Here is a 13,375-nt window from a genome sequence, read left to right as displayed (position 1 = left end):
AACTTTTAAAATCAGAATTTGATTTCACTATTTTAAATATTTAAATAAAGACCATGCAGGACGTTTATAAGGAAGTCTACTCATGTTCAGCTTAGATAACTAAAAACAACAAAGTAATAAGTACTAATGACATTTCAGCAGAGCATCGTGGTACTGCTTAGAGTCCCAATGCTCAGGTAGTGGAGGCCGTAGGATCAGCGGGTCAACGCCATCCTCAGGCACACAGTGAATTCAATGCAAGCCTGGCATACTGGGGACACTGCCCACAAAAGAAAACAGAAACAAGCACAGTGGCACTAACAAGCCTGATTGTGTGTGGATCAGAATGCTGTCACTGTCCCTAGTGCTTTAAGCAAGGGTCACTGGGTACTATGGTCAATATTTTGCATATAAGAGTTTTGCAGGGACTGTCTATGTGAAGCTAGGATTGCTATGCAGGCTAAAGTGAGGCTTCTAAACTGTCTAGGAGAAGATTATCCAGCGGCTATTATCAAATATCTATCCCAGTGTACCAGGGGCATGCCTGAATGACAGTCCTTCATTTTCCAGCAATTTTGTCTTCATTTTCTCATCCTAAGACAGCTGAACAGTGATTCTCTGGTCTATGAGCTAAGTGCATCTGTATCTAAGTAGGGTGCTAAAAAAAGTGAAGGGCACTTAGCTCTATCATTAAAGGTTGAATCAACCGAAAATAATCCATATATGTGTGAGCATGTGTGTATAGTTATGTATACATGCCAGCGTGACACATGTGGAAGACAAATGATATCACATGAAATCGTGGGACTACAAACAGTATTTCCACCCTTCCTGTCTACTTCTCTCTTAGCATTCAAGTTTACATTATATTTTTTAATTTGTCAGTAAATACCCACTGTATTATCTTCTCAAAATTTTTTCAGAATGTTATTTGTCTTATATGTAATTCATATCAAAATATGATCCCTGTTCAAAGTCTTCCACTTAGCAAAAGCTCGTAGATGAGCAACATGTATGATACCTATGTTCATCTATTTCCCATGTCACTGCTCCAACTTCAGCATACCTGATGCTTGAAGAGCCTGCCTAGACTGTTGGTGACTTGGGAAAAGGGGACAAATATTTGCTCATTTTTGAGGTTTCAAGAGTAGGCATCTATAATAAATTCTCTGTTGCTAACATAAGCCTTACTTACTGAAACTTATTCACTGATTTTCTTAAGAAAATACTATAAAATAATCTATGAATAATTTTTTCCTTTGGCATACTGAACGTATCTTCCAGAATGCACACAGGGCTTACATATCGTGCCAAATAGTCTATAAAGTGCAAGAGAAGGCGATTTGAATAGGGAGGATTTGATCTTCAAGGTAATTTATACAAATAATACAAAATGTAAATCATATATTTTGTCATTTATAAAAAGAAAAATATGAGCCAAGAAATTTTACATTCTTACATTTAACTGCATTGAAACTTCCAAGGTTTTGTTTGATTAGTGTCTGCTTTTTATCCTTGACAATCTAATTAGAAGTATCTACAAGAGCACTGTGCACAGTGACTTTGGTGTCCCAGCTGTCCTGGGTCATAGAGACTCAGCTGAAGCTGTAGATGCTAAAAGAGGCAGTACTCACCCTAAAGACTGTCATTTCTTCTAGAAGAACCTCTTCTAAGTCATGCCAAGTTTCCTTGGGGACCGAGACCACCTTAAGGACAGTCCCAACATCTTTAAAAGAGAGCAGAGAGAAAGGTTACAATGGAATTAGATTAGAATGAAGTTTACCCTGAATGGGAGGGACAATGAGGAATTTTGTAGAGAGGTTTTCTGTTTGTTTGTTTTTGTTTTTATCTTGTGGAATAGAAAGCCTGTGTGTTAACCACAGCACACATAGAAGAAAGCTCAGGAGAAAACTTCTGGAAATCAGTTCTTGCAATACACTTTGTTAGAGGTTGTTTGTTAGAAGCAATACTTCCGTTGCTTGTGACACCTTGCTTCGTATTCCAGGTTAACTAGACTGCAAGCTTCGGACCCTAAACTTTTCGTCTCTCCAGAGAAATTCTGAGATTACATCAAACTCTTCCATGTCTTCCTGGGTCTAGACTCAAGTTCTCAACTCAAGCATGGCAAGTACTTTTTCACACCAGGCAATCTCCCCAGCCCCACCAAAAATTTTTTTTCCAACCTAACTCTTTGTAATTTTTTTCCGTGTGGGTACATTGGTAAAACTCTACATACAAATGCATTTTATGCAGTTAGACTATGAACTATAAAGATAACCATGGGACATAGAAATCAATTTTTAGAACTATATCAAGATTCAAAGAAGAATGTAACATGAAAGTGTAGAAATTTTCAAAAATATAATAAACACAATAAAATGGCTAAGTTGGACAGCTTTTTTTACTTTAAAATTTTTAATTGCCATACATTCCAGAATATATGTATATTTATATATATATAAATATATATTTACATACACACACACACACATATATAAAACCAATTTGACAAGACAGACTTTTCCTCTTTTGTTTTGACACCAGTGTACGTCCACAGACTCTGCAGATGAGAATTGTAAGACACCGCCCATCTCAGGTATAAGAGCCTCCGAGTTCAGCAGCACAGTCATCTCTTAGAAGTGGCCACACTTAGCGGCCCTTAAGGCAGGCTCAACGATACTGAAGTGATGAATGGCGATGTGATCTCTCATAGTAAACACTTCTGATTACCACAATAGTTTCTCTACAATATGCACACTTGGAAATTAAGTTTACAGTCTTCAAAGTTAAATTCAGGAATTAAATGATAAAAAATTGATTTCAGTTTATCGAGATTGAAATTGCTATCTAATTTTCATTATTAAGAGAAAAATGTTGCAACGAAAACATCTGTCATTTTCACCCGAAATTTCATTTATGCAATGTGAATTTTCCTGTGTGTCAGGTGTGATTCCACTCTTTGTTCAAAGGCAAACATATTGAGTCTAAACAATTTCAGTTTTGAGTAAATTTGATCAATTCTTGCAGCCTCAGTTGGTTTATTTTTATCAAACTTTTCCTTTATCCAAAGAAATTCTTACCAATAAGAACCGCTATAGCAGAAATATAGCCTAGTACATCGACTCTATTGGTCTCTGTCCTCAGTGGAGTGATCAAGGCTATTCCTTTTAAAGTTTTTTTTTTTTTAAAAAAGTCCACTTTTAAGAGGATCCTTCTGTGTTTACAGGACCTTAGCCTGCTCATAACACCAAAGATTAAAGGGAAATTAGGTTAATCTACTTAGTGACTCCATTGGGTCTCCTGGACCCAAACACAACTTTATCTCTGTTCCAGATCAAGTTTTACCGAATAGTATTTCAAACAAGTTCACACAAATTGAATCAGATTACTCAACAAGGATCAATGCTCTATGAAGTGAAACTTAGTTAAAAGATACAATTACTGTAATCAATTTCCTTGCTGACAGATGACCCTGGTCTGGACTGACCTACAACCATCCACAGCATCCAACGTTCAACATCCTCGTGAAAAGGGGGTTTTTAAAGGCAGTTTGAGTCCAAGGGAAACTAAATGCTCATGACTGGTTTGTTTTAGTCAGACACCCGGAAGCAGGCTTTGCTGCTTTGAGAGTGAATAAGGGACTTCTGAACTAGGGATGGCGAGCAAGGCCGCAGTGACATTATGGAACAAACCCAATTACTCTGCAGAGATTCAATTACAACTTGACATTAAAAGAGAAGCTAATATTTGCTGAGAAGAAATATTCTCTTCTATTTCCTGATTTATTTGTAAGCTGCGGGTGCTACACACACTGGCTGTTATGGAACTCCGACTCTCATCAGGAGTCTTTCGTTTGGTGGGGGAATATTCTCCGTAAAAGGAGTCTTTAATGTATTGCTAAGAACCTGACACTGTTAAACATAATGACATCAGGATTTAACAATTAAGGTATGAATCTTACTGTAATTTACCACACATTTTCTGTTCTGCTGTAGTCAACGTAATTTTCTTTCTGTTTCTCCCCAAAGGAAGAGAAGACATTATTGCACCAGGTTACGGTGGAGCACACTGTTTTGCTTCGTCTCTTGTTGATTTATGTCAGTTAATGAAGTTAATGGAGACCAGGAATTTATTACCCTGGAATCTGACGTTAAGTAGCAGGTTTTGGATTTGTAACTAGTACTTTCATAGATTGCATCACCGTTTAGAGGGTATGGGGAAACAAAATAGCATGTCACAGCCATAGAAAGATTGATTCTGAAAATACACCTGCAGAAATCTGCTTCTAAAAGTAAAATCAGTGAAAGGATTTTTTTACATTTCTAAAGAAAGGCATTCAATGAGTGTCCAACACATTTTCTCATAAAATTTTTTTCCAGGTTTTATTTGTATGTCAGAAACAATGGACAAATTATTTTGGTAACCTTTATTTGATTGAAGGTTTTCATTAGTGGAAATGTTAAGGTTCAGACAAGTTTGCAGTAACATAACACCCTGGGAATCTCAGTCATGATTTGAGCAATATTGTGACTGGGCATGTGTATGTGTCTTTGTGTATCCCTAACTAGAAGAATTATGATTCAATTATTATAATTGATTATTTAGCTCTTACATTTCCTTGATTGCATTGAATAAGTTTAATTTCAAAGAAACCCCTCCCCCCCTTTTTTTAAGCAAATGTATCTACAAAATGTTGGCAAATTGTTCTGGTACCTTGAAAATGAATGCAGAACTTGGTTCTTAGTACACTTAGTCAGCTAAATACAGTGTTCTGGCAGAAAACACAAGGGTAAAATTGAAAAGGGTACCTGTTCCGATGAACATGACATCATACTGCCCATCTTCTGCATCCACTCGGTCTACAACGATTTGCGTGAACTGATAATTTACATCCGTTTTGATCATGATTGGGCGGTTATTAATAGGGAACACTGGGTTGTACATGGCTGGATGACTTCTGGCAAAGGTTATGACATCATCGGGAAGGTCCTTTGTGGAGTCAAAGCCACCAAATGTTTTACTCGGACACTATTAGAAAAAGGCGAATACCTTTTAAATAAAATCTAATGATTAGGATTATAAATTATAAAATTACACTTCTTCAATATTCTGTGAGTCTAAACCCATAATTATTTTCTATTACATTTGAACCTGACTGCATAAGTAAGCATTAGTTATTACCAGCTCTTCTGTACCTAAATTAGTAGTTGAAATTATCAGTATATATTTCTAAACAAATCTTATTTTTTAATATTAATGAATGTCATCATTTCTTGCAGAACTTGCAAATGTGTGTGAGGTGTTCGGAAGTCTGAAGAAGTCTGTCATCCCTGTTAACTGCACCAGCCTGTGTTCTTTCTATAATAGATGATTAACATAATACATGAAATATGCTACATTTGAGTGCAACTAATGACGTTTAGAGAAACAATATTTTTCTTGATTATATATAACTGCTTTAGTTTAGAGTCTCACCTAAAATACAAATGATCTTTCCCAACCAAAAGACAATAAAAACTATTCTTGTCTGACTCATAACATAAGGTTGAAAACATTATCAATGACTTTAATAAAATAATTCAGGCTTTATTTAGTGTCTACTAGTGTATGGCACAGAAGCTAGTCAATCAAAATGGAGGCAGCAAAGTTAAGAAAAATACATATTGACATACAAAGCAAAAAAGAACATCTTTTTGTGAGCTGGTATCATGTCAACTCTGGGTAGAAATACTCTTCTCAAAAGCAAATAAAAAGCCATGAGAAAAATCAACGTTTTTTTGTCTCCTCCCTGTAATTCAGTGTGTAGAGCAAACAGTGTCACAGGGTACAGTATGTCCAGTCTTACGTAGCTTGTCCTACAGTTCAGTAATGCTTCACTTTTCATGCAAGTGCATGAGAGATAAAATGTAATCACATCTTCCAAGATTAGAGTTAGAAATCAACCTCTTGCCAGTTACTTGACAAATTCATTAATAATTCAAGAGTTATTAAATAATGTTTTGAAATAAGAGTACAATATATCCGTGTACATGTTTGACCTGCACATGGAATAGATATGATAGAATAATATACTTCTTGTTTTGATAGACCTTAGCGATTTCTTTAATATCACATTAAAACTTATAAAAATATACAAAGCATCAAAGGCTTTTAAGATTATTTATGGGACTAAAGAAATGTCATGGCTTCTTTCAGAAGACTTTGGTATGATTCTCAGTACCCTAAAAATAATTCATATCCTATTATAACTGCAGTTCCAGTGTATCCAATACTCTCTCTGGATTTCTCGGGGACTGGACATGTGTAGAGTACAGACACATGCAGGCAAAACACGCACAAAGAGAAAAGAAGGAATTTTGAAAAAGGATCCCTGTGTTCTCCTTTACATTATGTAAAGACATCCGGAACCAATGTGCAATTGTGTGAGTAAAAACTGTGGTTGAGGATTATTTTAATTTTCCTACAACTTACTTTTGTTTCTTTTTCTACTATCTGTTTTTAAGTATAAAATATAATTTGTTGATAGATTTTCTTTAAATTTCAATAATAGCTGGACTGTGGTGGCACACACCTTTAATCCCCGGCACTCAGGAGGCAGAGTCAGGAGTATCTTTGTGAGTTCAAGGCCAGCCTGGTCTACAGAGTGGGACCTAGGACAGCCAGGGAGACACAACACAGTGAGAGTCTATCTCGAAAACCAATTTGTTTTCAATAATAACATGTTGTTTAAATATTGCATTTATGACTGCCCCTCAGTAATAATGTTGAAATGACAGAGAAATGACAGTTTGCCCCTTTAAAACATTCATCCCATCTTCTTCCACTCCTGATTTATGCAATGCTGTCTCCAACACTCCGAGCACAGTGCCTGCTGATACAGTTTCTCCTAAGAGCTTACTGTGAACAGTGAGTTAGTGCTAAGCTGGAGACTGAATACTGGCATCATCACTTCTCGTAGTTCTCATCATTGAAGTCGGAAAAATAATTGGCTCCTGTTTGTGTGTGTGTGTGTATCCCAAAACAATACACCCCATAGAACAAAGCCCAGAATACAGCAATTTCTATTACTGATTTCACAAACACTATTATGTTCATATTAAAAGGTATTTTGAACAGGATATTTAAGATGTGGAGGTCTGTCATCCGTAGAAACATGAAACTGTCTACTAAGAAAGAGAGGCCAACTGTGACTAAGAACTGGAGTAAATGCCTTTTGTTTTCATAAGTTTCATTTGTTTATCTCTAATAAAAACTTTCCGTCTAGTCATTATTATTTTCAAATCTTTTTAAATTTTTTTGTTACTGTTGCAGCATTACCAGTTAGAAACGATATTTTATAAAACACATTTTTTTAAAAATTTTCTCATAGATAATTTTAGAAATGCAGAGAAAATGAAAATACTAAATCCTATATCTAGCAAGGTAATATAAAATACTTGTCTTGAATCCATCATGCTATTAAATCACTGAAGTAAAATTAAAATAAGAGCTAAATTTCAAATGTAAGTCCTTTCCACTGTCTAAAAATATCTTTCTTAAAGTTTCTTTTGATTAGAAAATAATACTCCCAGTTGGTTTGACAAGAAATGACCTGGGCCTAGAGCTGCATGAACATAATTTCTGGCACTCAGGTAGAGTGGCGATTTGTTCACTAAAACATTAGGCTCCCTAGGATGTGGCACAAGCCATTGTAAGTAGCTATGCAGATGGAAGAGGCAGGAGGACAAGCCTTGACAACAGGGGAAGCGGGGCCAGCAGCCATGAAGCTCAGTAGAACATCTGTCAAGTCTTAGGGTACCTGTGGATGGACCCACTCACAGGAGAAAAAATTAACTGATGAGTCCTTAATTATACCTACAAAAACCAAGTGAAAGAATTCTTTGGGTTTGAATAGCTGAGGATCATGACAGCCAAAAGACACACTAAATTGCACAGTACAATAAAGAAGTGGAGCGGGAGAGTCATTAAGCCTCAAAAAGACACACAGAAAGACTTGTGGGCAGGCTCCTAATGAGCTCCATCTTAAAATCAGACTTAGACCAGCGCCATCTGAGACCCAGTCAATGGGAGTTTGCCCGGATCACCCTAGTTAAGAACATGTCCCTGAGACGTTGTCTTGTTTGGTGCCTGATGTGGGACTGTCCGGCTCACGGTGGGTGGTACCTGTATTTGCATGAGCTCCTGGGGGTATAAGTAAACTACCTTAGCAAAAGCCAGGGCACCAGCCATCTTGCAGCCTTCTTCCATAGCTTCTGCTTCAAGCCCCTGCCTTGGCGACCCTCAGTGATGGACTATACTGTGGCATCTGAAATAGACCTTTCCTCTGCTGCCAACCCTCTTAAAGAAAACATTGCTTCTGACATGGTCTTTAGGCTGACTATCCTGGATTTGTATCATATTAATGTCTTTTCTTTATATGTATCTTTAAAAAGAATATTTTGTTACGTGATATTTTGTTTAGCTTGGCACAGTGTCATTGGAAAGATAGTGTTGCAAGCTCAATCAAAGCCATGGGATGATAATGTTGGCTTTACTACTATTCCTCTGAGCACAGCCTACCATATAATCAGGATAAGCAACACCCTCACCGTCAGAGAGAAGCAGCTCATATACTTCTAGTACTTTCAGTGTCCATGACAGGCATTTCCTCAGTGTTCTGCTCAAAAGAGACAGTGCATCGGCTTCTCATCCTTCTTTTGTTAAAAAAAAAATAGAAACATCTAATGATAAGGAAGCAACTTAAATACTGGAATGTGCGGTGACCATGTTACTTGTGGAGTTCCCAGGAAGCACACAGAATCCGTCTTGACCTCCTCTTCGTTGTCACAGACTCTTTGCTCTGTGTTGTGCTAATACTTCCACCTCAACTTATTTGCTGTACGTGACAAAAATATATTCCTTCCACGTGTTAAATATCAAAGCCACTTACAGTTCCTGGTCGTGGATACGGGACTCTTCCTTGATACGGCACCCATTGATAGTTGGGGCCGTCTCGGTGAGCATATGGGCCAAGGAATACTCTCCTCACGTCACTCATGCTATACATGCACACCGCAGAGCCCTTGAAGATGTTGCTAGGAGAGAAGAGAAGGAAAACTGGCTTTATCTCTAGTTAGTGGCCGTAGGGTGACTTGAACTTCTTCATTGTGCTTCCTATGTTAGTGACCAAAACAGACACAGAGCCTTTGCAACCACAAATATTCTTTGGGATTAGTTGGGTCTCATCAATGTATTTTATCAATGTATAAAGGAATAAATCATGATTTGTTTAAAGTGTGTGGAATCTTATTTGGTCTTCTTCAAATATATGCATTTATATCAATATAAACTATTAAAGCTGAACAAGAGAGACATATAAGAACAATCACTTCTGAATAAATATTCAGCTTTGATGTCGTAAAACAACAGAAGCTAAAATTTCTGTTTCATCCTCAAGTATCATTCGTGAGAAAGAACATTGTCGTCGTCTCAAGAACTTTAAAACGTCATTTTTAAAAACCAAACCTGGCACTCTGAAGGAATGTATGGAGGCACGCGGCGTATCACACGAGAATTTTAAGTCCTAAACCAACAAGGTGTGAACTGAAATAACACTGAGATACGAAATTCATGAAGGATTAATCATTATATCTGTACAACACTGAGCATGGTTTAAGGTAGTAGGCGTTACGCGATGGTCAAAGGAGAGAATTACGGCAGATATTTCTATCATTCTATCAATCAAAAGCAAGCAACTGAAATAACTGTGTTTGTCACTGAGATGAAACTATTTTCCATTTACTTGGCACGCAAAAGCACAGCATATGTAACATATTATATAAAAATAAAATGCATGCTTACATTACTTATAATATAACAATATAAGCCATATTGAAAGCACACATCAATCATGCCACACAAGAACTGTGGGTTCCTAAGCTATAAAAATTGCTCGTTAGACAATGACACAGGAGGGATGCTGATGTCTATTGGGCTCCGACAACTACTTACCATGAGTGCACAACTCTATACTAACCTCCATAAATATAATGAAGTTTAATATTTCCATGATAGAATAAATAACAAACTAACCCACATTTGATGCATCCCACTTTCATTGAGATTTGTTGATTATATTCCTTTTTATTTTTATATATTTAGTAATCTTCGTGAATCAGGTATTCTGACGTCTAATGTATACAACTTTAGAGTCATTTGTCACCAATAACCTATCTTATTGAAAAGAGTGAAGAAATTATTTCACCTATTAAACAGTGGTATCAAAATATGGATTTCCTAAATATTAGCATGGGAATTACCCAGTGAACTGGTCAGAAAAGCAAATTCATAGGATCAACTTATTCTTGCAACCTCAGAGACTCTAGTGGTAAACAATATGAATTTTTATTATTTATATTTTATAATTAAAGTTTTATATGTGATTTATAGAATTTGTGTACATGACTTGTAGAATAGAGGCATTAGGTGTTAACACATTCTTGGTGATTCTCACAGAGAATATTGAGAAATGCTCTTGCTCGAGGAAATGGGGACACAGAAAGACAGACTGAGAGTTGCTCCTCACTTCCCACAGTCTTACTGCAGTAGTCTAGTTATTAGCACCAGATTTACTAAGGCATTGGCATATGGACTTGCATATAGATTTAGTAATATGTGTCTCTTCATTTCTAAAGCTAATTTTATTAAGTAATGATGCCAAAGTGATTTAAATGTCTTTAATATTTATAAATATGCCAGAATTACGTTCTACAATTAATCTTTCTCTTTATACGGCCATACTCACCAACAGTGCTTCTTGGTGAATTCAATATTATTTTTATTATAAATAATTTGCTATCTCTCAATGCATATGTTTACTAATAGCCATGCAATGAGTTTATTTATTCCAAAGATACTTAATATAGTTTGAACCTTCTGCTGAGTAGAATGGGGGTTGTCTGACCGAAAGATTAAGCAGCTGCTTTTTCATTGAGAGCAAGAACTCTTGGAAGAACTAGAAAGAGAGAAGCGCAGGCTGATGACAGACCTGGGAGGGTATGGAAGTGAGAGAATGTACAAGGAGAGGAATGGAAAAGAATGGAAAGCGAGGAAATGAAGCTTGAGTTTGGAATTGTGTGTCAAGCAGAGAACACACAAAACCTGTGTGAACTTGGCTCTCTGGTTTCTGTCTCCAGCTCTTGCTTGAATTTAAGGGATCTTTTTATAATATTTTAATATTAATATTATAACATAATATTAATATAAAATTATATTATATATAAATATTTTAGATATTTGGATTTTAGGTAGTTAGTGAAAAAAATCAAGTAAAACATCAAATAAAAGAGGAATTAGAGTAAAAAAGGAGAAAATCTATTTGTCAGCTTTCAGAAATTTTGATATAATAAATATAGTACGTTCTAATGCATGTGAAGTGTGTAAAATCATATACACATATTGAAATTTTATGAAATGCTGTACTAATGTTTGTAAAACTTGTACCCAAATAGGCTATATTTAAGAACATACGTGTATATACATCTATATATTTATGCATGCACTTACAATTAATGAAAAAGAGGGCATGAGTTTGAAGGAAAGTGGGAAGAAGTATATGTGAAGGTCTGGAGAAATGGAAAGACTATAAGTGTATTATAATCTCAAAAACAAAAGGAACATCAAAACATTCCTATAATAACTTAATAGTTTTCTTTGTCAGCCTTTCACTTTCTCTAACTCTGCAAATTTTTATTGAACTCTAAGGGAACGTGCAGGAAGATGGAGCAAGGACTTCACATGTGAGAGCAGTGGAAAGCCTACCCAACTCATGGACACCAGAGGCGTGTTTTCTACTAAGTTCTCTGTCAACCACCTGTCCAGTCAGAGGACCTTCCCTCCAGGGGAACAACTGGCAACACTAAATATCCTAGGTGGCCTATCCCCTCCTTTCTTTAGCATTTGCTGACAGCAAAGGAGACTGAGTGGGTTGGACAGTTGCTACAGTTCGAAGTTCCAAATCGAGTTCCTTTCTTCTTCTTTTATAACACTACAAGCTTCTTTTTAAAAATTCTTGTTTCCATCTTTACGATCCACATCTTGCTAAATATTCAATATAAAATATTAAAGTTTGCATTATATTATTACTAACTGTATTATATAGGATATAACACACAGTTTCCAGACTGCTTCATTGTTCTATTTATAGGGATGATATCCTTGCATTACGTGCTTTAACTTCTGATGACTTGTATTTGGTGAGCAGGCACACTCATGCGAGTACACACATGTGCCATTGTGATGCATAGTTCAGAGGACAACTTGTTTTAGTCATTTTTCTACCCCATCTGCTTTCTGGGACCTCACTCTGGTTGTGAGCTTTGGGACAAGCCCCTTCATCCCAGGAATCATCTCAGCAACCCCTGACCTCATGTCTTGTAAAATCATTATCAGTGCATGTCAGAACCAAGGACTCACAGACACTCAAAAACTGAAGCGACAAAAGCGGCTAAAGCAGCTACAGGATGTGCAATTTATCCAACACGGTAATAAAGGGCCGTTTACCTCGACGTTGTAAACACTCCATAGACAACCGGATTTTTAGGATCTTTAGAGTTCATCAAGAATACATCCTCTGTTTGAAAACACAACCAGAGAAAGTTCTATATTTATTTTACATCTAGTGGGCAGTTTCCTCTCCCTCCTCTCCTCCCAGACCCTTCTCCATCCCTCCTTTTCCTGCCCCAATCCATTCCTCCCCTGTTCTCATCTCCCCCTCCCCCATACATTCCTCCTCTGTTTCTTCAGGCACAGGTCTCCCAAGGATATTAACAAAACATGGCATGCTAAGTTTCAGTAAGACTAAGCACTTCACACATGTCCTATGAGTCAAACACCAGCCACTTACGCAATTCATCGAAATGGGTGTCAATGCCATTGGGACCTGGCACAGAGCAAATCAGGCGAGCCTTCAAGAATGTCGTCCATTTATTCACAAGACTTCTGTGTCCGCCAAAGTCATTCTGAAAGGTAACACAAGCTACTCTATAGAGCAAGCATGCTACACAGAAGTGTCAAATACGCTTCTTTCTCCCGTTTTTTAACTCCAGGCACATGAATGTATTTCTTCATTTTTCCACGTTTAAATTTTTTTTTAAAAAGGCATCTTTTCCTGTAACCAAGTAATCCCCCATTCTTTATTTTTCAAATGAGTCATAACCATTCTGAATGACTAAATATAAACTATTATCCTATTTATTATATTTTTGCTCAAATCTGTGATCCAAAGCTCAGTAAACAGAATGTCCATAAGAATCTTTAAATGTGCTGGGTGGTGGTGGCGCATACTTTTGATCCTAGCACTCAGACGGCAGAGGCAAATGGACCTCTGTGAGTTCGAGGCCAGCCTGGTCTACGAGAG

The 13,375-nt window shown here is 36.8% G+C and overlaps 1 protein-coding gene across 3 annotated transcripts in view; it reads right to left on the bottom strand.

Annotated features, from left to right (window-relative positions):
* Nucleotides 1–13,375, bottom strand: part of Sema3a (semaphorin 3A) — a 475,159-nt gene that overhangs the window by 29,777 nt on the left and 432,007 nt on the right. For all 3 annotated transcript variants that reach the window (XM_085684250.2, XM_085684251.2, XM_048433584.3), the window contains 5 exons: nt 12,863–12,977; nt 12,520–12,589; nt 8,909–9,053; nt 4,788–5,007; nt 1,614–1,705 (listed from right to left, as the gene is read on the bottom strand). In XM_085684250.2, coding sequence (XP_085540376.2) covers nt 1,614–1,705; nt 4,788–5,007; nt 8,909–9,053; nt 12,520–12,589; nt 12,863–12,977 — 642 coding nt within the window. The remainder of the gene's footprint in view (nt 1–1,613; nt 1,706–4,787; nt 5,008–8,908; nt 9,054–12,519; nt 12,590–12,862; nt 12,978–13,375) is intronic.

This window comes from Myodes glareolus, chromosome 27 (assembly GCF_982192425.1).
Source record: "Myodes glareolus chromosome 27, mMyoGla1.1, whole genome shotgun sequence".
In the NCBI taxonomy this organism is placed as follows: Eukaryota; Metazoa; Chordata; class Mammalia; order Rodentia; family Cricetidae; genus Myodes; species Myodes glareolus.
The sequence above is the reverse complement of the archived record's forward strand: the minus strand, read 5'-3'. Positions and strand labels throughout refer to the sequence as shown.